We start from the raw sequence: 24667 nt of genomic DNA on the forward strand, positions 1-24667 counted from the left end.
TATCTACTTTTTTAACGTCCTAAGCAAAGTAAATGTTAATATTTCATCTGATTAAGTACTGAAAATATCTTAGCCACATGTTTTATATTTAACAAATGAAATATACCATCAATTTTCATGTATTATGATAAGCATTGCATTTTAGTGTCAATAACTTATTTAATTGAGGCCACGACACTTGGTACCTCCCACCCTACATATATACACACCTTTCATCTTGATCATGTCACACTCCTTACTTGTTGGATCATAACCCAACCTCTTTTGCCTCATTAGTTTCTCTGCCTAGAAATGACTTGTGAGACCAAGACATGGTTGGTTATTCCTCTTCTTTTCTTGGCTGCAAACTACATGCAATATTGTGTCCAAGGAGAACCCCAAGTGCCATGCCTTTTTATATTTGGTGACTCTCTGTCTGATAGTGGAAACAACAATAACCTTCCAACTTCTGCAAAATCTAATTACAATCCATATGGGATCGATTTCCCAATAGGCCCAACGGGAAGATTTACCAATGGCCGAACTACAATTGACATAATTAGTAACATTTCTTTACTCTTATTATGACCTCTAATTTTTCTTTTTCTCTTTAAGATTAGGCATTCAGTACTGCAATTCAAAATTTTAAATTCAACTCTCGTTTTGGGGGGTCAAATTTTTAAGTTGGGGTAAACTATATCTTCTGTTAACTCACCAATTTTGTAATAGTTTTGAAAGAATAAAAGCTATATTTTTTTGAACCAAGTGTCATTTCTCTTACTCTAAATTTTTTGTTCAGCTCAATTTCTAGGATTTGAGAAGTTCATCCCACCCTTTGCAAACACTAGTGGTTCGGACATACTCAAAGGTGTGAACTATGCATCTGGTGCAGCTGGAATTCGTGCCGAGTCCGGGGCGAATCTGGTATAAATCAAAGACCCTTTTTCTTTCTTCACTTGTTCATCTTGATCTTCAGTTGATTTTTGGTAGATGGCTAGAGGATTTGTGTTGAAAATTTGCAATGCTCATGCATGCATGATACTAAATTAGCCCTATGAAACGCAGGGTGCTGAGATCAGCTTGGGTTTACAGTTAAGAAATCACAGAGTCATAGTTTCTCAAATTGCAACCAGACTTGGAAGTCCAGACAAAGCTGAAGAATACCTTCACAAGTGCTTGTATTATGTAAACATAGGCAGCAATGATTACATAAACAATTATTTCCTTCCCCAGTTCTACCCAACAAGCAGCATTTATACCCCTGAGCAGTATGCAGAAGCTCTGATTGAAGAGTTATCTCTGGATTTACTGGTATCCAATGAAATTTTCTGTGTGTTTCACTTTGTCTCACAATATGATTAGGATAATAATAGTAGCATATCAATGGAAGTTACATGATTTATAATATGATGGGTTTAATAGAACAATTTATTTTTATTTTTTTTGTGGGCAGGCTCTACACAATGCTGGCGCAAGAAAGTATGTGTTGGTTGGGTTGGGCTTTATAGGTTGCACTCTAAATGAAATCTATACTCATGGGACAAATGGATCATGTGTTGCAGAGGAGAATGCTGCTGCATTCCTTTTTAATGACAAGCTTAAATCTCTGGTGGATATTTTCAATAACAAGTTCTCTGCTAATTCCAAATTCATCTTTATAAACAGTACATCCCAGGCCACTGAGAATTCAATTGGTAATTTTTTTTTATTTTCTTATACTTCAATCCACATCTTTAGATTGAAAAAACAATTGTCTTTGCTTGCTTGAGATGCATATGATATATATATATATATATAACCATGCATGGTTCGTGGATCTCAGGCTTTTCAGTTACAAATGCTGCTTGCTGTTCATCGGGGTTGCATGGAGAGTGTATTCCTGATCAAAGGCCATGCTATAATAGGAGTGAGTACTTGTTTTGGGATGAATTTCATCCCACTGACGCTTTCAACCTACTCACAGCAATAACATCTTATGATACTTCTAATCCATCCTTCACTTATCCAATGGATATCAAGCACCTTGTTGACCAAGAAATTAACATGGAATTTGAGATCATAAATGAGTTCACAGCACATCTTAGTGCATCTCAATGATTTGAAGTTATCATGTAGAATTTCATATGGAGCTCAATAAGTTATGAGTTGAATACGTATTAAGTAACGACCTGAACGTCAAAGTGGAATAAATCAAGCGATCAGTAATTGTGGTTATATATATCCTGCTTCAAATTTGATCCAATTTGTAATGGATAAGTTAGTTTATCAACTTCAGAGTGTATGCGCTGTATTTATACAAATACCAATATTGAGTTAGTTGATTAATGTTATACTTTTGTGTCGTATTGAAACTATGGTTCGCAGCCGATTCAAATTGCTTTTGAAGTAAAAATAATAATAATGTAGATACAATTGCAATTATGGAATGTAAAATCAAAATCATTACATCCTAATTATTTGGATTTTAAATTAATTTTATCTCTGAACTCCTTAGTAACCTTTTGTAGTTCTCTTTATCCTCTTTTCTTCGTTGAAAATAGCATTTGCCATAAAATGTCAAGGGTATAATGTCAAAATCACCCGTATTGTGATCGTCAACTTTGCGTATTTCTTAGAATAATTTAATTACTATGTTTTACCTCGATTAGCAAATATAAGTCAATGCGTTTATCACATTAATATAATTTGAATCACACCTATAAGAAAGGATGGTTAAAGTTACAGTGAGAAAAATAAAAAATAAAAAAATCAGAAACCCGTAAACCGTATCTCATATTTTCGGCAGATCATATTAGGTTCATAAGTAAAATTGCATTCGGAGAAGAATAAAGGTTAAACAAAGCCCAACATGTGTCAAGCAGGAGTATGGGGCTATGGGCTACAGTGGTTCTAATGTGGCAATTGATGGATTGATCAAAGGAATGGGATTACCAGGCCCAATGGTTCGAATAAGTACACCAGTTACAAAATGCCATCAATAAAAAAGATTATATTTTCTCATGTTGTAGGAGATAGTTATCTCCTATTATAGACACATGATGTGGTAGAGCCCACCACTTATTAAAAAAAATAAAAAAAATGATAGCACAACTTTTGACGTGAGAACAACATGAGATAGTTATTTCATGTAGAATGAGACAATGATTTTCCTAAATAAAATGGGATGAATGGTTTTTTATATTGTAGGAGATAATTTTATTTCCTATACATACATAAAAGTATATGAGGTTCATGTGAGACCATGTGAAGAGAAAAGAGGGAAAAGAAAAATATGAATCTCATACACTTTTAATGTATATGTAAGAGATAAAATCATCTCCTAAAAAAATCTAAACCCAAATAAAATGGGTTTCCCTTTATACTTCAAGAGGTCTTACAATACCTCCATTATAACAATATTTTATGGGAAAAATTATTATCATGTTACATCATGAGATAAGTTTTTCCTCCTACACATTCTTCGATAATTGTGTTACTTTTTTCTTTTTCTTTTTTTTTCAGGTGGTGAAGCTCACAAGTTTATTTTTATCTTTTCTTTTATTTTTTATTTTTTTCAGATGATGAAACTTAAAAATTTATCTCTATGACATGAAATAACTTATTTCCTCTAATATAAGATTAATAAAACTCATACTTTATTTGGGTGTGTGATAATCAAAGATTGTCACGTTCTTTCCAAAACTAGTACTATTCTCTCTCTCTCTCTCTCTCAATATATCGTGCGGTAAGTCGATGTTCTAGTTAAGCTTCCATTGTTAAGTAAGTTTCCACCTTTCGTAGAATAGTATATGGATAAGATTCAGTGGTTGCAATCAATATGAGGACACGGACTATAACAAAAGAAATAAAAAACGATTCTTCGTATTTGGCCTCAAAACTTGTAACCAATTACCTATATATATATGAAACCTTGGTACCTTAATTAGGATATGAATCGTAATTGCTCTTTTGCTTATCTGAATCGTTGCTTGGAGATGGCTCGTGAAAAAAAATTATGGTTGATTGTTGCTCTTTTCTCAGTTGCAATATTACACATGCAACTTGGTGTTCGCGGTGTTATGAATCCTAAAGTGCCTTGCCTTTTCATTTTTGGGGACTCTTTATCTGATAGTGGAAATAACAACAATCTACCAACTGATGCCAAAGTTAACTACTCACCTTATGGAATCGATTTCCCAGGAGGAGCAACCGGAAGATTTACCAATGGCCGAACCGCAGTTGACATACTTAGTAATATTAATTTGCTTATAAACCTCAAAACCTCTCTCTTTCATTGGAAGATTCCAGCTTCCAAATTACATTAGGAAAAAGGGATGTAATATATAAACGGGGAAGGATATTGTGACAACCAAGTTGTGTTACTATCAAGTGACTACCAATTAATCTCACTGTTAGATCGATTATATGGATCCAACGGTTATATTTATTTCCATCTTTGTATGGTCATGGTTTCCTAAATTTAAAGTGAAAACATTAAATATGGGAAATCATAACCATACAAAGATGGAAATAAATATAAAGTATTAAATTTGCGAAACCATGACCATACAAAGATGGAAATAAATATAATCGTTGGATCAACATAATCGATCTAACGGTGAGATTAATTGGTAGTCACTTGGTAGTAACACAACTTGGTTGTCACAATATCCTTCCCCTATATATACATATGGGAAAAATGTTTCTTCATAAATAATGTTTCGTGCAGCAGACACATACATATTTTTCAGGATACGGAATAGTGTCCTAAAAAACATGTGTCAGCTACAAATAATTTCTCTACAACAACATGAGATTAATAGAATCCTAAATATATATGCAATATTCTTAAGCATATAAGATTATATTACTAAATCTATAGGTAAATAAATATAAAATATTTTACTTTGATTTTGTCATTTTTCAGGTTTTTTTATTCTTTTTTCTTTTCTAACTTTTTGTTAATGTTTTGTCAACGCAGCTCAACGTTTGGGGTTCAAGAATTTTATCCCACCTTTTGCAAATACTAGCGGTTCAGACACTCTTCAAGGCGTGAACTATGCATCAGGATCAGCAGGAATTCGCCATGAAACTGGCACGCATCTGGTAGATATTAATTACTATATTCTCTCTAGTTTAACAATAACAACTCACTTTATCATAAATTTGTTTGTTATATAGAGTTAATAAATTTTGCAAGATTTTAAATTGGGATTCTGATCAAATAATGGTTATGTTGCATGCAGGGTACTGATATAAGCTTGGAGTTACAATTAACTCATCACAGAACCATAGTTTCGCAAATCTCTAATAGACTTGGAGGAGTTGACAAAGCGCAACAACACCTAAATAAGTGCTTGTATTATATGAATATTGGTAGCAATGACTACATGAACAACTACTTCGTGCCCCAACATTACCCAACAAGCCGCACTTATAACCTAGAGCAATATGCCAAGGCTCTTATTCAACAATATTCTCAGCAAATAAAGGTATCCATTACAATTACAATTTCTTTAATTTTATGATGTATATATGTTCAAAAGATTCTTAATTCACATGCTTCCCAGTCCACTATCTTGTACTTTATTAATCATGGAGTATTGGAGTGCCAATTTGTGTTTTTTGTTGGCAGGCTTTGCATCAAACAGGAGCAAGAAAATTTGCATTGATTGGGTTGGGCTTTGTAGGTTGCGCTCCACATGAAATTGCTACTCATGAGAAAAAAGGACCATCTGGATGTGTTGACGAGGAGAATGAAGCAGTGCTCATTTTTAATGACCTGCTTAAATCACTAGTTGATCAATTCAACAATGAGTTATCTGACTCTAAATTTATCTACGTGAATAATGCTTTGATCGCAACCAACAGCACCGAGTTAGCTGGTAAACCTATTTCTTTCTTCCTATGGCTCATTTCATACACTTGTCAATATATGATTTTTTTAATTTTTTTTTTCAAAATAATTATTTCTACCATTCAATGTAATCACGTTCTTAGTTTTGTTAAGAATTAAAATCTCGACCGAAAGAATGTCTTCAGTTTTTTGTGTTGGATGTTTTCAAATAAAAAAATAATTTCGAAATGTGAAATATTATTTAAATAAATAAGATGATAACATTTCACTCATTTTTATCATGAAAAAATAATCTCAAAAGATTATCTTAATGACTGAAAGTACACACATAATGTTATATCTAACACGTCCTTTCTAGTGTAGAGCACAAGAGTTGAGCTTTAGATTTATATAGTTATATAAAGATTATGGTATAATAACTAATAATCTCCAACTAATAAATATTCTAGTTGGTGAAAATACATAAATATTTTATATGTAATAATATTTTGTATTTAGAAATAAACTAATATGAACTTTGATTGGTGTAAATATATATGGATTTCAGGTTTGAAGAATATTAGTACCGGATGCTGCCAAGTTGGGGATAATGGACAATGTATTCCTAACAGGACACCGTGCAAGGACAGAAAATTGTATGCATTTTGGGATTCATTTCATCCCACTGAAATCATTAACAAAGTAGTCGCCAAAAGAACTTATCGTGCTTCCACTCCCTCCTACACTCACCCAATGGATATCCAGACTCTAGTGAAGTTATAAATTGAAGAAGATGGAAATTAATCTCTTCCATCAACATCAGTAGCTAATGTATCAATACAAAAGTTTATGCAGTTATGCAGTCTAGTCAAGTCCTAAATTAAGTATCCCAGGCAAGGGACTTAATTTGACTGATTAGTTTCGGGTTGTAGGATCTCTTGTGCCTCTATCTCTCAACTTAAGTTGTAGCTAGGCATCTTTATTATAACAGAAATCTTAGGCGTAGAGTAGTTTTAATTGTAATAGAATTATATTCAAATACAAAAATGCGAACCATTTAGTTTAATAATACTTTTTTTTTTTTTTTTTTTGGGTAGTCTGAGTTTAATAATACTTAATTTGGCTATATATTGTGTCATTGGAGAAACAACTTTCACAAGCATTTTAAAATAGAAATGATACTGTGCATGTGTTTGGGTTAACATTTCCAAACTTTGTTTTAGATATTCTTGGTTGTGCAAAATTGATTTTAGTTAAAAGTTGGTTTGAAGTGAAATGATTTATGTTTGAATACATTTATTTTAAAAATGGACAAAATAATGTTATTTTGATAGTTTTGATCAAAGTAAATTTTAAATGTGTAATTACCAAAACGAATCCACCCACTTTATGCCCCATAATTTTCATTTCTTGTGTATATCTCTCTTTTAAAATGATAAAATTTATGTCTTTTAAAAAGATAAACATGCATCAAACCCATTTTATAATGATATACCTGATCTTGGAATTTTAAATCTTTCAGGACAAAATAGAAATAGAAGTTTGGATTTTTCACTTATGCTTGAACCCCAGTTTCAGTCCTAATTCATGGTGGAATTTTCAAACGTAACCAAACAAGATGTAAAATGGGCTAAGTCCCGATTGCAGCTCCAAAAATGGAGTTTAGGTTAGACAAATTCATACTCAAACATGCTGTGAGTGTTTAGGAGCCGTTCATGGCAAGGGGAAAAATGAAAGAAAAAGAAAAGGAAGGGGTAGTGATTGGTGGTATGTGAGGTCTGTATGTGTGTGTGTATGTGTCTATATATATATATGTGTGTGTTAACATTTCTCTTCTGCAAGCATATATACACAAAATTGAGGGACAAGATATGTCAAATGATATGCCCACGTTTATTTGGCCCAGATAAGATATTATGTTAGATATGCGGAAATATATTAAGCGAATTTTCTAACTTTATATTAACGGTCAGCAAAACCTTACCGCAGTTGTAATTGTGAGTATAGAGAAACCAATTGTAGTTTCAGAATATAGAAGACCTTTTCTATCTTTAAGATCCCTTTTGGTTTATCACCCATTCATGACGACCTCACAAGTCTGAACTAGTTATGATACTTTTCCTTTCACAGGTCAATTCATTGGTCAGGAGAGTCCTTTCAAACTTACAATGTCAAATATAGGGTAGTATGTGTGTGTTGCAATAGCAGATTTATGCCAAAAATTTCCGCAGAATTTAAAGAACATGACCATAAGTTTAAAGTTAGGTGCCCATGCATATGCAGATTTTATGCTTAATCAGACTGGAGAAAAGTAGCAAATAGCAAGTATAAAATAGTGGGTTTTAATTGTGAATTCAGAGCTGTTTTTGCATATATATTATTGTTATTTGGTTATATAGTTATTTGGTTAAGAAATAAAATTCTTGAATAGATCTGCAAGCCTATATTATGGAAAGTAAACAAAGCTGGTTGACAAACATGTCAAGAGGTCTTCCCCATACTCTTAAGGCACATACTAAACATATCAGGGAACGTTTCACAATAGATACAGGATATGGTCTTACCGAAGTCTACAAAGCCACTACATAGTACTGATGAGGAAATACTTAAAATCCCCTCCACATAGTTCTGCTTATATTACCCTTAGCATTCATCTGCTATCATACTAGATGGCAAAATACAAGTAGCAGAAATTCTTAAGTCTTAATTCTTCTCAAGCGCAAACACATCAACTGCATAAGAGTACAAGAAAAAAGCACTAGTTAGATTAGGTGTTTGTTTACTCCGTAGATACACAGTGAGTCAAGTATCCATGATTTCAAGTCAGTAGGTAGACGTGGAACATAAACATATGTACATAAATAATCTTGCCAAATTATGAGCTCCAAGAAACATAAATATGGCATGAATATATATATATATATATATATATATATATATATATATATATATATATATCAGTTATTCTTCAATATCATATTTAAGCTAAGAAAGAGAAATTAATTAGTCATATTATTCTGTGATTGCTTTCATTGTATAAACCCTAATAATTTCTTTCTCATATCATTTAATTCTAAAGGCTCAAATCCCCTAATTTTACTTTCTTCAATTTATGTTTCTATGAATGTCAATTTGTAGTATAAATGTCAATCCTGGTAAGGGAGATTCTTACACTAATTGAAGGGACATCTGGTCTTGCCGTGCATACTGATTATTGGGTTGTAATCCAGTCACTTGGAAGTAGCCACGAGAGTCAAATTGCTGCTGAGACTGCATAGAGTCATAGTTTGTGCCTCCAGGCAACACGTTCATGTTATGGTGGCTCCTCTCACTTTCAGCTATCTACACCCCATCAACAAAGCATAGCCATTAAGTAGTCATAATATAAACAATATTGCACAAAGATAGCATGTGAAGAAAGGACAGAAAGAGATAGAGACAGACCTTTGCTCGAAGAAGGTGGTTATTATTGTGCAAGTCTATCTCCTGCAATGTACATTTTAGTTATGATAACTTGAAATCCATAATAGGTAGTAGCAAAATAAGTGTTTTTATTTTAAAATCAAGGGGTTAAACCTATGCCCCAAAACCCTCTAATTCCAGTTTGATTCTCCAAATTTTGAGGTGTTTGGAGGAAACAATAAAAAATCTTTTTCGTCTTATTATTAAATCAATTCTTTCATTCTCTTTTGATCTCTTCCCTTCCAACTACCTAGGATCTAGGACTCAAACATATCAACTTGGATTATGGTGTTATACTTGAGTTTGTAAATAAATTATTATTTTCTAACTCCATCGTACGGCTATACCATGCTACAAACATACACACTTCCTCAAACTCAAGCAATAAAACAAAAATTCATTGTTTACTCTTTGAGTGCCAAAATTGAAAAAGGTATATATACTATGTGTTTTCAAGGCTGAAACGAATAGTACTATTTTTGGATAGTTTGCAATTAGAATAAGCAAATCTTTTCAGATGACGTACTAGCAGTAAAAAACCAGAAGGAATACACTCAAACTCACTAAGAAATTCTCTTCATTTGATTTTTTAGGTTCACTTCCGAGAGCATAAGTATAAAGCTAGCTATTCATAGGTCACAAGGTACCCCTTAGGCCCTTAACACATCTAATTATGAACATAGTTCAAAATAATGTATTAATTAAGTATAAGAAGAGTTAAATATTTGAACTTGTTACAAATACATCAATGTATCAATAGATAAATAAATAATTAATTAAACAAATATATCAAGTTCAAATTTCCAACAGTGTACAGATGAGTGGAAGACAGAAGAGATGACAAATGCGAGATAAATGCAAATGAGACAGACAGACATTACTTTTTGTTGAACAATACAACTTATCTCAGAGTCAAAAAAGGTTACAAAAGTGAGGTAAATGCAAATAAGAAATGCATCAATAATTTTCTTTACATATTCAAAGTTTCTCCTATACATATCAATTATATATACCAGCAATTCTAATCATGATTTCCTATAACTTCATTCACAACATTCTGGATTTTGTAGTCTTTGCAACTACACATTGTGTTAAGTTCTTACGCATCAAAAAATTTTGTTGTTATTTTTTCGTATGGACAAGATCATTTGACACTAAATCTTAACCGTTGATTTTCGTCTATCTAACGGTTATAATTTATTGGGAATTACTAATTAACTAATAAGTATGATCCGATAAATTATAACCGCCAGATAGACGAAAATCAACAGTTAGACTTTGGTGTCAAATTTTTTAATTTAACACCGGTATCAAAGGATCCTGGCACTTTTTCTCACATCATGTTTTGTTTCTCCTTTGTTTTTTTTTGTTTTTTGCATCTTGAGTACCTTTGTTTTTTTTTTTTTTTTTTTTTCATTTGTCTAAAAATGAAACAATCACATTCATATTAGTCAATATCTTTTATTATGGAACAAGGTTTTAATTTGTACAATGTATTCTTTATTGAATATATTTTTGTTGATCGAATTTCTAGGTCAGTGTATGAGACTGAAATTTCTGAAATAAAACTCAAAACTTACAATCTCGTGAACGGTTAATTTTGGCAACCTCAAAACTTGACTAAAAAGAGACAGACAAACAAACAGAAGGGAACACAATTGAAGTAGTCCAACGCAGATAATCAGATACTCACTTAATTAAATTGCAATCTGTTAAGCCATATAGAAAACAATCACATGATAAATATTATTCATGATCTTTCAAAACCATTGACTCAGGACCAATCAAGTTCCGATGTGGTGACAAAGACAAACACATACAAAAACAAAAAAACATGAATACAAGGAAAATGTTTACCCTCTTCTGCATGTACTCAATTTCGGCAAATAGCAGCTCGTTCTAACGTAGATGTTTGGGATGTAGTACAAACAAAAAGGAAGAAGGAAAAAGTCAGAAAAATTCCGGATTTATCCTTTCAAAAATTATAGAAAGAACTTGTTCATAGAAAAAAAGGCATACCTTTTTGGAACGAATCCTACTAATTCCTTTTTCTAATTTGGTCTCCAGGTTTTTGAGTTCCTTGGCATTCATACTGCCCAAAGACTCACCCATCATTTGCCTGCAATTCAATTTTTTTCAGCAAGGATGCTCAAACAATACCTATTACAAACAACTACATGGTCTGAATTTTTTTTATTTTTTTATCTGTGCATGGTTTGAAAATTGAAATCCCTTCATTCTTTCTTCATTTCTATTTTTTTCTTTTCTTTCTTTCTTTGTTTATTTTTTGAATTCTTCTTATGAATGAGAATTTTCTTGTCCTAATGCATCAAAGGTCAAGACACTTGCCTGTTGTTATTCTGCAGGTTACTAATTTGCGCACGCAATTTGTCTGCTTCTTGTTGGTAAAACTGTATAATATTTATGTGAAATCATGGCTATAAGTGTTAGATTATATAATAAAATCACAATGGCTATCAACGTTTATAATTAGGCTCTGAAACATACTGACATATGGTCAAATTGATGGTCTCAATCTATCTCACCAGAAGGAATATAAATGGATCAATCAATACCTGAGCATTAGCCTCAGAAGCAGATCCAGCGCCAGAAGAATCTGAACATGCTTTCTTGTACCTCTCAATAGTTGCTTTGACACTGCGATGATTAATAGTATCATTTAAAATAATGTTCATTGTATATATTAGCAAGCTAAATGGATAAGCATCTAATAAGTGCTAGTAAATTATCAAAATTTGAAAAATCATGTAGAGAACAATTAATTGTTAAATTCATTAGCTTATGTTACCTCTTTTGGTTACATATTAACAAAACTACAACTCCTCAATTAGAGATTTTTTTTTTGTATTTTCTTGGTGAGGGAGTTATTGTGTAAACAATTGCAAGTGGGGAAAGTTAAAACACTAACAAAAGGAAAAGAAAATTGGTTTTATTATATTGTTAAAATTTTCAAGACCTTGACTCTTGAGCTGATAACATTCTTCTTACAAGTATATTCCATCACTAGTTGTTATGTCACAAACTTATGTACAGCCCAAAAATCACTAGAATGGACATAAGTTACAGCCTAAATCAGATAGCATACATCTGCTTCTCCAGTGACATGGTTTCTCGTGAAACATTTCAATAGGTGGTTAAATATAGAGTGAAAGAATGGAAAGATTGAAACAGATAGACATCAAATGTATTTTTAATAACATTTTAAAATTAATGCAAGCAAGTTCAATGAGTGCTTTATAAACTAAGTCTTGGAAATAGTTATCATCCTATTGAAGAGGATGAAATGCAATATTTTATAAAGCATTGCATTTTCTTTATTTTATATCTAAATAAATCAATATAAACTTACTGATTTGGAACAATTGGTTATATAGGTCCTGGATTGCAATGACTCTTGTTATCATTATACCTATGATTTGATTGAACGAAAACAAGGTTGGAAAAAGATTTTTCCTTATCTGGATGAAGAAAAAGGTAGAATATAAAACAAAATATAAATTTTACATTTCAAACTAATAATCTTAAATAGTCCCTTCATTTTAAATTTTTAATATCTTTGGCTTTGTCATTTTCCAGAGCCATTGCTTAATCCAATAAATTCATGAGTAGTGATCAGAAACTCCCGGAGAATTATGTAATAAACTGAAATGGGGCCGTAATTGTAACAAATAAAATTTAACGAACGTCCTGCTGAGGTCAGCACGTCTGCTCTAGAATATTTGCAATGTTTCATACGCAACAGCATATTGCTCAGATATGAACAAAAATGGCAAAATCAGCTTAAAATTTCTAACTTTTTTTTCTAAAATATCAAGTCAAGTATAACATTTGACACAGAATCATGTATCCAGTTTCCGTATAATTGTAATCAAAATGATTTGGTGAATTCATCATAAAGAATCAATTTAGTAATCAAAGTCACCTATTTATTTGGATATTGACGTGTAATTAAAGTCTTGAAAGTCTTTACCTCAGTGTATAAAGTCGCCGGTGTGTGTTTTCAAACCAAAAAACTAAAAATTAATGTGTGTAATTAAAGACTTAAAAGTGTGTTAACAAAAACAAAATTTAAAATTAAAATCTTGACTTGAGTATGTTAAATCAAATTACTAGGACAATATTAGCAAAGAAATTATATATATTAATTATTTTCAGATGTTTACAATTAAACTTTTACTACCTTATTAATTTCATTTCATTTAATGTGGTTTATCTTTCACTGTTTTTTGTCGTCAATTCTTACCTAAGCATGAAACTATCATCTTTTAATTCCTCGTTGAGTGGGAGAACTAATCCTATCTATATTTCTTGTTTGGGACATATAAATAGGAAGAAACAGAAAAATGTAGTGAAGGTGTCAATTATAGTGTTCAATTCAATATTGGAATTAAACATATAGCAACATTTAAATTGGAGATTAACCAGAAAGGTGGTCTCTCTGGTTGATGGTCAAATCATCCAACTCACTCAGTTAACTGAACCTTAAACGCAACACTTTAAAGGCAACATCACATGATCTCATTAGTCAGTCATCCCCGTCAAAATCTGATTGGATGTGATAAAAAATAAAATGTTAAAATAACAAAAACATAGGGGAAAAAACCCTTTTTTCTATATGCAATTTCCCTGATACCTTAATTTCCTCGAGCCACTGATTGGCTGCCTCTGCCACGCTGGCACAGGATCTCACTATATGATTGGTTCAACCATTTCTAGGGCTATTTTTTCTCTGCCACTTGGCGGAAACCCATTTCACAATGGACATTACGCTAAGCCTCATTGAAATATCCACCTCGATGAACCCACAAAAGACTCAAATAATCAACAAAACACAAGCTTTTTAAAATCCCAAGTGAATAAATTGAATATAATATGATTATTATTATTATTATTATTATATTTTTTCAGTCTTTTCAGTCTGTGAACATCACAGCCGTCCATTTCAGCTTCTGCAATAACAGCAGGAGCAATAGTTTTACGCTTCCCATTGCATGGAAGAAGCCAAATACTCAGAACTCTCCCATTGGCTCTCTCATATTGTCGTACGTTGTCTCTGACACCATTTACCTCACTCACTTCCATCTTTATTTACTCTCTCTCTCTCCTCATTGAACCTTGGAAACCCTTTTCTTTTGTTTGTTTCTTTTTCTTTCTCAGACTCAGACCATTACTTTCATAAATATATCTATACAAAATCTTGAGCAAATGCAAATCCCAGTCTGGGATACCAACAGTGGTGAAATGTTATGATAAGCCAGTTTGGTCACTCTTATTGGCTCATCACTTCTTTCACTGTCTTTTTGCTTTTCTCAAGCTATGTAATGTAAAAGAATTTTTACTCTTTGAATAAATAGGAGAGAAGGGAAAACAAGGGAAAGAAGGAAAAAATTTCCCAGAGCGGGGTGTTTGCACTATAGAAGATAACATTTAGGGTTCACATGGAAGAGGGAAAGAGAACCGAGTATTGGAATCATGACATAAACTCTTTTGGTCAGAAGTCAAGAACTGAAAAATCATGTGTGACGTGACCAAAGATTCTTTCAACCAAGACAAATCCTAGACTAGTCCTTAAAACCCTAACCAGATTCACCGAACCTCATTTCCCAAAAGGGTGGGAAAATCAACCAAAAAAAAAATTGAACTTTGACACCGTTTTGACTATTTTGATTGTCTGAAAAGAAAAGAAAGTTTTATCTTTTTCTTACACTTGATTAAGTCTAATCACCCAACTCCCGTAATTGCTATTAAAACCCTAATCTTTAGGGTTGTGTTTGACCTAGGCTGGGATCTTGCACGTGGGTGCAAGTGAGATTTCGGGAAACCTCGGTTCAAGTATTTGGTGTTCAAAATCTTTATCTGGGTGTGAGTGTTTCTGAACTGATTTGGTTGGAGTGGGTTAGAAAAGAGAAAACTTCTGCATAATCTGAGATAACCCTAAAGATCCTTTCTTTTTTTCCCCTTTCTTGTTTACTTATTTCAAATTTGATATATTGACAAGTTTCTTGAAATTGTACTGTGTCAAGAAGAGGGAAGGATTGGGCTAATTGGAGCATGACAGCTTTTGCTTTAGGCCTTCTTAGCTTAGCCTTATAGATGTGTAAGAGAGAGAAGATGAGAATAATGGAAGGGGAAAGAGGAAAAAGGAAACCAAAAAATTAACAAGAATGGAGAGGGAAGTTAGGTGAAGTGGCTGATCTCACAGACCTGCATAACTTCCCAAATCCTTACCTGTTGCTACTTACAACCATAGTGCTTCTATTTCTATCTATTGCACCAGATCTATGTATCCAACAAACCAAAGAACTAGGAAAATTACTCATAAGCAGAAAAAGAAAAACCCAAGAGAAAGAACAGAAGAAAAGGTTACACAAGGAAAAAGCCAAAATAGAACTAAAGAAGGACAAGTGATCTTTGGTTGCAGAAAACAGAGATAGAAAGAGGAAAAACTCTACCTTAACTGCATCACAAAAAAATGATCATGTTCTTTGTGCACAAATCCTTCAAAATATATATTTGCAGGAGCAAAAATCTAAATCTCAAGTTCCCAAAGAGAAGCATAATTATTTCTAACTTAACCAAAAACAATAACTGGGAACAAAAGTCTCAAAAGGGCTTCTGAGAAGGGGGGAAAAATGATGAAAAAAATTGAGAAGAACACAAAAGCTTAAAATCCTTGAGTATTTAGAAAGCAGATACCTGTTATTAGCATATTCATAGAGACGGCCACGGGTAGAGAAGACAATTAGAGCAACCTCTGCGTCACAAAGCACAGATAATTCATATGCTTTCTTGAGAAGGCCATTTCTGCGCTTGCAGAAGGTAACTTGGCGATTGGTGGTGTTCTCAATCCGCTTAATCTCAATCTTCCCCCTTCCCATCTTTCTCTGTGGAGAAACTGACATGGATTGGTTTGGAAAAGCCATAGCTGCAAGCTGAATCAGGTGAAAGATAATCAATATTTTAAATCACGCAAAAGGAGTATATTATATGTATGTATATCTTTGTGAAGATCATAAGCAAATTATTGTCTTTCAGCTAGTTTTTTCTGATCAGGGAGAATATGAAAAGAGAAATGGAAAGTTGGAATCTCATTACAGCATCTTTACCCCTCACTCTCCAACATTTACATCATTAGCTCAAAATTTTCATTTACTAGTAATATAGTATGCAAACTAGCACAGCTTGTGTTGCCAAATCTAGGTTTGAAGTGAAAAGGTTTAATTGATCCAAAAGAGTTGAAGCACTGAGAATGGATTTGAAGTAATGTTTCAGTATTTTTCTTACTAACCTGGGGAGGAAACAAAAGGAGAATATAATTAAGGACACAACAAGTTTCAGCTCTTGATTTTTTTTTTCTTTCCTTCCTCTTTTCTACTTATTAGAACAGGAAGGAGATATCAGAAAATAAAAGCAAAGTGGCCAAAGAATTGGGTATTTATAAAGTGAAAAACTGACCTTTCATCCATCATGGTTTATGCATCAGAAACTACTACACACTCATCTGCCATATCTCAATATTTTATTTACTTTTGTCTTTTCTTTTTATTTTTATTTTTTTCCCTCTGCCCCCACTGGTTTAGTGGCATATGTTTGTGATGAATCAAAGTGAAGGATCGATAAAGCTAGAATAACTATTAAAATTAAGCTACATTAACAACTTAAAAAAAAAAAAAAACACAAGTGAACGAAAAAGGGCATTTGAGTGTGTGTGTGTGAGAGAGAGAGGAAGTTCTGAAAACGATATTAATGGGGTGAAAAGGACATTGGGCTAAATTGCAAACTTGGCACCTAGCCAGTGATATTCCACGGTGTCTTTTACTATGTATCCCCTGAAGAAAGGTGCACCGCACCGGTGGATTAATCTTTTTGGGAAGGATTTGTTTATAAATTTTTTTACAAATTACACGACCAGTCATACACTCTTGATTGAAATATGACCGGTCATACTTAGTGTAATTGTGTAATTTATAAGAGTTTGTAAACAAAATATTTGTAAATATATATAACCTTTCCCAATCCTTTTTACCTGATAATGTAAGTTTTACTAATTTATAAAAGTGGGTGCCTTTATGGTGCTGTGCACCTTTAAGTTTACCTAATATCATAAGTTGTGAGGATTTATAATAAAGTCCAATATATATTATTTGTATTATTTCCTTACTTTTATTATTTTTTGCATCTTAGTCTTTAAGAATATTTTTGCTAATCCCTCCATGGTAGCACCCCTCATTTGGCTCTCTCCACCGTCCCCCCTCTTTCTTTTTCATTCTCCAATCTAACTTTTAATTTGGATATATGGTAATTTAATGTATGCTATGTTTTTAATGATTTTCTTTTCTGCCAATTTTCTATAGGCTTCTTCATATAAGGATGATGAATTGGGTATATTTCTTTTGAACCTGGTGTAGATGAGACAACGGAAGATCACCCGAGACTTCTATATTGAAAGGAAACGAAGTTGGCCTGTTTAACAAGTATCATGTCATCATACCCATTCATTCAAGGGAAAAAGATTTCTCATCTTGCATGAGAAGTCTCATCTCCTGTCACTCTCACTTCGATGTCTGTGCCAATCACTTTTTTATTTTTTTATTTTTTGCTTCAAGGTGGGCCCCACCCTTTTCTCTCTATGTAGGAAAACTTGAATTTCTCGTGCAACATGAGAAATTGCAAGCTCTTTATTTAATTAATAAAGTATCCATGTATCAAAAAATTAAAAATGTATCCAATGGCTCAACTTTCACGGTCCATCAATGCACCCATTTTAGGGGTGCACCATAAACGACCCTATAAAAAGGTCATTATCGTATTTCACAGTAGAATCCTATTAAAAATGAGTATTTATATCTTAGTTCTTACTAGTTAATAAAATGTTTTTTATTTTTGCATTACATGAGAATTGAACACACACCACTAGTTGACCTATGCTATGGAGGTTGATACCTGATGGCAATAGGAGATGATTGTTAAGTTTAATTATTGCGGTAATATGGGACTTTTTTGCAATTACTATTTCAATAATAAAATTTATTCGTATGGACTATTTTGCAATACCAAAATTGAGCAACTTACCATTTCAACAAGTAGCATGTAATCATTTCTAGCCATTCATTTCCTTTCACAGAAATCCTATAACTTGTAATAACAGGACCACCGATACATCTTTTTTATGGGGCGCACCTTAACGGAGCCAATATTCTACAAAATTATTTAGATCGACCTATTTATCTTCTTTGTAAGTGAGCATATTTCATGTTAATTAGAATTAGCTAGCTTTAGTGGATAGAATTATTGTCTTAATTAGTCTTAGACAATGAAAAAATAGCCCAAGAAGAATTTTCCTTTAATTTCTGTACATATTTAATACAACATGTTTTCGATTTTCCTTTTTCAGTATGCTTCATATATCCTTCAAGTAATTCTTATTCTTCCATTATTGTATTAACTTCTCTTGCAAACTGACAATAATAACCAAGGCGTTTTGTTCTTTTTAGCCCTTATTTCTGAAGGTCTTAATTTTAATATTTTTAGAATAAAATTGAAAACCATTAAACCGTCGATGGTATTCTTTATGTTCCATCAATCTTAACTCTTAATTACAATATTTTTTTTTGGGATCCTATTATTGTGGGGACTTCTTGCATCATTGATATAGCATAAATGTATCTATCAAGTGGTGACCCAAAATTGAAGGCGATTGCCATGTGACAGCCAGCCCTTCATCTCATTTGTGCAATTCATTTATGTTAATGACAAAAAAAGAAAAGAAAAAGGGCTTCATCATCATAGAAATCAAGTTGCATAACTATGCTCGTAGTGGTGCCACCTTTCTTAATTAACTACCAGTCGTCTACTATGCAATTTTGCTTGATTTCCCCCAAATAAATACATCTTATAATAGTTTACTTATTATTGATTTGATTTAGGTACTTGATTTTATTTTATTTTTTTTAGTTTCCCTAGGGTGTCCTCGCCCATTTGGTTGAGATTAGCTAATATTTTTTATTTTTTTTTATAACATTAAGGGGCGAAGCCCCAGATTAGCTAATATTTTGCATGGGATAGAATGTGAAAGATTTTTGTCACTGGCCCAAAGTTGCTTCACTTAGAATTCGAACCAAAGACCTTTGAACACCAATATATAGTATGTTCTTTGGGCACAGTTCGCTTACCAACTGTGTCACCCCTTGAGATTTAATTTACTTTACTTTATGTTGAATGTGTATATAATCTAGGGTAAAATATCACTTATCGATTTAATTACCGTACAGATCCAACTATATAACTCCCATTTATTTTAGCTGATAGGACCTAGCAAAGGAAATTGTCGGGTGGGTACAATTTGTTCTAACATGGATTATGCCTCATCATTCATTCATAGTGGCATAGGACATGTCAACTATCCATGCCAACCTTAGCAATACATGTTAAGCATAGCGTTGACAGGTCGTTCTATAGCAAGCAATTGTTAGATATTGCCCATGGACATGGGAAAAACAACATCCACGTTCCTCACTCAGTACATGTGGTCAAATTTCATTTTTTATCCTTGGTGTGTTAACTTGTTGATACTTTGCTGTTTTTTTTTCTTAATTTTTTGGGTAGGTACTTTGCTGTTTTAGGTCTACCTAAATTGTAATGTAGGCTTCAGCGTTTGGTCTTGCTTTGGTAGTGTTGAAGAGTTTATTTACGGGCATACGATTTTATTAATGACGATGTAGCCATTTTTGTTATTGAGGATAAATGGATTATAATAAATGGATTGTATTAAACATCACAACTATGGAAATTTAACTGACGTACGTGACACCCTGCCTGATTAATTAATTGAATTTTTAAGGTTTTCTTAATAATTATTGGGGTAGGATACTATAACAACCAAATAAGATTACTACTAATGTTACTATCAATTAATTTCACCATTAGATCGATTATGTTGATCCAATGGTTACATTTATTTTTATCTTTGTATGATTATGATTATGATTCCCTATATTTAATACATTATATTTATTTTCACTTTTGTATAGTTCTAATTTCCCATATATAATTGTATAGTTCTGATTTTTAATATATAATATGAAATAAACATTAAATATGAAAATAAATATAACCGTTGGATCAACATAATCGATCTAATGACGAAAATTGATTAGTAATATTATTAGTAATTAGCTGTTACAATATCCTACCCCATATACAATAACATATTCTAAGATATTTCTAACATGTCATTATACTCACATTGATAAAATGGGTGAGAGAGAAAAAATATTATAATACAATAACCATTAATTTATCTATAAACGAGATTCTTCCACATCACATCAGATGATCATATTAAATCACATATGATAATTCATTCTCAACTTGTTTTTTAATTCTCTTCTTAAAAGGAGAACCCAAAATCAAATACATTTTCACAAAAACTCTTAAAAAATAGTTTTTTAATAAAGGAAAAATAGAAAAATACTTTATATGAAGAAAAAAATGTGTGTCATTTAAAAGGACACATACTTAAGTCATTTTAGGAGAGAGATAAATACAAAAAAGTGGAACCCATATTTTTATTTTTTTTGTTTTTATTTTTTTCAATAGAACCCACACCTCTTTGTGTCTACCTCTCTCCTAAAAAGACATAAGGGGGCGTTTTGTAGAGAAGAAAAAAAATTACCAAGGAATTATAATTACTGGGAATGTGTATTTTTTAGGAAAGTTAAAAAAAGTTATTTGCTAGGCCAAAATATTATTGGAGAAATTGGTCTAAGTTTCCTGAGTCTATGTTTGGCTGAAGGTTAAAAATACCTGGGGAAATGGGGTGAAATTACGAAAGCAACCCTTGACTAAATAATATTGCACAGTACACACGAATAGAGTTAGAAGAGGATCATTTTCGTCATCTACTTCGCGCTCCTTTTTCCATTTTGCCAATAATCTCAAAATATCACCTTCGAATTGGTATTCTTAAACAGTGTTTTTTCATCACAATTTTCAAAGAAACGGTAAATGACGGGCAAATCAATTTACTGGATAAATTTTTTAAAAACTTGTACGAAACATGGATAACTTGAAATACTAATCTCATTTGCATGGATATCTTAATATAAAACTCCTACCAAACACTCCTAAGTGTGTGTCGACACACAATTTTTCCTTATATGAAAGGAAAAAGTGTTTGTCATTTTAAATGACATAAATTTATGTCATTTTAAGAGAGAGATAGACACAAAAAATATTTTTTATTTAAAATTTAAATTAAAAAAAAACCACTCACTTTCTCCCACGTGATTTTCATTCCTTGTGTCTATCTCTCTCCTAAAATGACATAATTTATATCATTTAAATTAATGGCAAACATTAAACCCTATATGAAAAGCTTCTAATCGAAGACACATCTTTGGTGCTACTGTAGTATGTACTCCTTTACTAAAAGTAGAAAATGGTGATGGTTTTGGAGAAAATAACCGTACAAGTAAGGGTAAAATGGTAAAGAAAATATATTATATTTTCTAAATTGAGTAAACGATGCACCGAGTCTTCAGTACTACTGTAGTACTGAAGATATTTCCCTAATCAGAGCTTCTATAATAAAATAAAAGATTTTATAATAGTTATGTTGTAGGAAAAGTAATTATGATATGTTATATAGATTCGTTTTACGTGCCGTAATTTTTTTTTTTCTTCAAAACATGCGGGTTCCACAAAATGTTGTGTGTCTAGGAAACTTTTTGTGATCATGTTAAATGATGAATGCAAACCCCTCAAATAAAACAACAACAACCACAACCCACATGTTACCATAGTCATCTTTTAATGTTGAGTGCAAGGCCATATGGGTGACTTTGAGCATGCCCTTCATGATCTCCGTGTCACTGTCACCTTCCTATTAATTGATCGAGTTATGTAAAAAAAACAAAATAATAATTATAAATTGTTTTATATATTATTGAATTCTTTCATAAAAATATTTATTTATACGAATAGGTATTTGATAAAACAAAAATTGATATGTTAGTATACAAACATATTTAATTTTAATTTTTGAATATATTAAAAAATAAGTATTTGTCTTTCAGTTTTTAAAAGATATTTGTTTATCTGAAATATTCTTAGTAATATCCTTATGAGGTTGTGGAATTACAATTCTTCTAGTGTTAAATAAATTTACAATTTTCCACACATATGGGTCGATGTTCTTAGAACATACTTTGGAATTGGGATTTGGCTGAATAACCCGGCTAGATTCTAGATATTAGACATGCATTATGTTAATTGATAACGATGGTTGTGTTGTGAGGAGGAACTGTGGAGGTACCTATAAAGGGACTAAGTAACTAAACGCTAGAGTAATTAAGTTTTTAAAGAAATTGTAAGTATTTTACCTTTGGATATTTATCCTCATTCATATAGCTAGGTTGGGATGTAACTTGTGAGTTTTGGGCTGAAAACATGGTATAATGGATATTTTTATATAATGAATGTGTGAATTGAGATATAGTGCCTGTTTCGATCATCTTTTTTTTTTTAAATGTCTCTTTTCCTTATAAGTAGAAGATTGGCCAAATAAATTTTTACAAAAATTTTTATAATAATTTTTTTTTTCTTGTAATGAATAAAAAAGCCAAAAGCTCCTTCTAGGAACTTTTTTTTAATCTCTTATCGATTTTTCTTGAAATAAGGTTTAAGTTTTTAAGTTACTTTTAAGCTAAATTTTTTATATAATCATCAAATAATTTCTTTTTTTTAAGTTTTTTTTTTTAATTTTAGTTTAAAAATAGTTTTTAATTTAAAAAAAAAAAAATGATCCAAACGGACTTAGAAGAGTCACAGCTTGAACTTCGGGGTTGGGTTATGGACTATAACCCGCCTAAGTTATTGGACCGTATTATAAAGATACAGAACAAAGTGCTTAAAAAGTGCCGGTATTTTCATGTGAGTAAATATGTTGTATACTTGCATTATTCCAACGACTTCTTTTTTGTTGCCTTTCATCTCCGGAACTGATACTGTGATATATTATTTAAAGGGAAGCATGGAAAAACTTTTCTATGTCGCAATCCTACTTTTTACATTTTTATGACAAAGAATAACAGTATCTTTTGAAAGTAATTTTCAGTAGCTAGCTAGTCCTATTTTATCTTCCTAATTAATTATGCATATTTATTTATTTTCTCCTCCCCTTACTAATTTATTTATCAAAATGAAAAAAATAATAAAATAAAGAATATTAGACACTAATCTTCAAAGCAAGGTACCCACCATGTGCTATCTTTTCCTTACCCATTTTGAAAAGGCTGTGTGAATAATTAAGCAGTTAAATTCTACCTTTATCCTAAAAATCAATCCTTTGGGCCAATACTCACTTGCAAGTTGAAAGTTAAGTGAACAAATAGAAACAACAAAACTATAGAATATCGAAAAAAATTAGCATTATCTTTAGATGGAAAATTAATCCATTAAGGTGTCTCAAACTATATTATCATATGTCAGTTACCTTACATCGCTTATCTTCCCTTATTGGTTCATTTGCATAGTTTCCTTGCCAAAATCTCTTACCTCATATTATCTAGTATGTCCCCTACTAGTACACACACGTCACGACTAACAAATGTGCGTTAATACCTCATGGTATTGACAGAATGTTCCAGGGGTAGTCTCTATTTGCAGGTACTTAGAAATTTGAGGTATCACTATAGTGACAACATTATTGCTCAGGACAAGTCATTCCATATGTTTTTTTTCTTGCTCTGTAGCAAATTGCTTAACCTTTTTCTAAACCTTCCAACTCACCTTCTGCTCATAACTTCAATTCTAATTATATTTAGCTTTGAAATGGAAAGGCCAGAGAGATAACCCATTTTCTCATGGGTCAAACTCGTTATGTTTCACAACAAGAAAATCTTGCCCATATCTGCTATGAGGACCACAAGTTGAGGGTAAGTGGTACCACATGCCTCTTGCTTCAGCCATCCAAATGCTGCTAAAGTTAAAGAAATGCATGTGTCATCACTCGGCATATATAGACCTCTCAATTATTGGTTATGCATGGTTTTCAATGAGAACCAATTATGCAAAACAAGTAGTGGAATACATGAAAAAGAATTTTTTTTAAAAAAATCAGAACCTTGATGCCTTATGAGAAGTCTCTGATTAAGGGCCTGTTTGGGAGGAATGGGAAATAGCAGAGAAAGGTAAGACAAGAGAGGAAGAGGTCCCCCTTTTATTGTTGTTTGGGAATGTAGGAGAACCCATTGCCCCTCCTTTCTTCTCCTACTTTTAATAAAACATGTAACCATGATGAGTAATTAGTAACTTTTATCTTTCTTTAAAATCCCTCTCTTTTAGCTCCATCAAGCATAGTCTAGTACTTGTTCTAATAGTTCTATGTAC

At 32.1% G+C, this 24667-nt stretch overlaps 3 protein-coding genes across 4 annotated transcripts; 2 read left to right on the top strand and 1 right to left on the bottom strand.

Annotated features, from left to right (window-relative positions):
• The first annotated feature begins 249 nt into the window (after window positions 1–249).
• Window positions 250–2076, top strand: LOC133296949 (GDSL esterase/lipase At1g29670-like). Its single transcript, XM_061495996.1, has 5 exons — window positions 250–541; window positions 779–903; window positions 1045–1290; window positions 1433–1673; window positions 1802–2076. Exons 1-5 carry the CDS (start codon window positions 292–294, stop codon window positions 2074–2076), a joined length of 1137 nt encoding a protein of 378 aa, XP_061351980.1. The 5' UTR covers window positions 250–291.
• Window positions 2077–3953: 1877 nt separating this feature from the next.
• Window positions 3954–6577, top strand: LOC133296988 (GDSL esterase/lipase At1g29660-like). Its single transcript, XM_061496038.1, has 5 exons — window positions 3954–4209; window positions 4940–5064; window positions 5205–5450; window positions 5594–5843; window positions 6363–6577. The coding sequence occupies exons 1-5, from the start codon at window positions 3954–3956 to the stop codon at window positions 6575–6577; spliced, it is 1092 nt and encodes a 363-aa protein (XP_061352022.1).
• A 2385-nt stretch (window positions 6578–8962) lies between these two features.
• LOC133296925 (floral homeotic protein AGAMOUS-like) lies at window positions 8963–21590 on the bottom strand. Of its 2 annotated transcripts, none has more exons than XM_061495978.1 (8): window positions 21573–21590; window positions 15974–16185; window positions 11833–11914; window positions 11606–11667; window positions 11276–11375; window positions 11114–11155; window positions 9239–9280; window positions 8963–9136 (listed from the first exon to the last, which is right to left on the bottom strand). In XM_061495978.1, the coding sequence occupies exons 2-8, from the start codon at window positions 16177–16179 to the stop codon at window positions 8963–8965; spliced, it is 708 nt and encodes a 235-aa protein (XP_061351962.1). In that variant the 5' UTR covers window positions 16180–16185; window positions 21573–21590. The 2 variants fall into 2 exon arrangements, with proteins under 2 accessions (XP_061351962.1, XP_061351954.1); XM_061495970.1 differs by lacking the exon at window positions 21573–21590 and adding an exon at window positions 16566–16591 and having other exon boundaries at window positions 15974–16209.
• Window positions 21591–24667: the final 3077 nt, after the last annotated feature.

This window comes from Gastrolobium bilobum, unplaced genomic scaffold (genome assembly GCF_033153095.1).
Source record: "Gastrolobium bilobum isolate Gb01-03AN ecotype WA unplaced genomic scaffold, APGP_CSIRO_Gbil_v1 utg2660, whole genome shotgun sequence".
Classification (NCBI taxonomy): domain Eukaryota; kingdom Viridiplantae; phylum Streptophyta; class Magnoliopsida; order Fabales; family Fabaceae; genus Gastrolobium; species Gastrolobium bilobum.

Coding starts and splice junctions, on each gene's coding strand:
- LOC133296949 (XM_061495996.1), top strand. CDS start 292: ATGACTTGTGAGACCAAGACATGGTTGGTTATTCCTCTTCTTTTCTTG. Junction 904..1,044: donor CCGAGTCCGGGGCGAATCTG/GTATAAATCAAA, acceptor TATGAAACGCAG/GGTGCTGAGATCAGCTTGGG. Junction 1,674..1,801: donor GGCCACTGAGAATTCAATTG/GTAATTTTTTTT, acceptor CGTGGATCTCAG/GCTTTTCAGTTACAAATGCT.
- LOC133296925 (XM_061495970.1), bottom strand. CDS start 16,200: ATGGCTTTTCCAAACCAATCCATGTCAGTTTCTCCACAGAGAAAGATG. Junction 11,668..11,832: donor CTTCTGAGGCTAATGCTCAG/GTATTGATTGAT, acceptor AATATTATACAG/TTTTACCAACAAGAAGCAGA. Junction 9,281..11,113: donor TTGAGTACATGCAGAAGAGG/GTAAACATTTTC, acceptor TGTACATTGCAG/GAGATAGACTTGCACAATAA.
- LOC133296988 (XM_061496038.1), top strand. CDS start 3,954: ATGGCTCGTGAAAAAAAATTATGGTTGATTGTTGCTCTTTTCTCAGTT. Junction 4,210..4,939: donor AACCGCAGTTGACATACTTA/GTAATATTAATT, acceptor TTGTCAACGCAG/CTCAACGTTTGGGGTTCAAG. Junction 5,065..5,204: donor ATGAAACTGGCACGCATCTG/GTAGATATTAAT, acceptor TGTTGCATGCAG/GGTACTGATATAAGCTTGGA.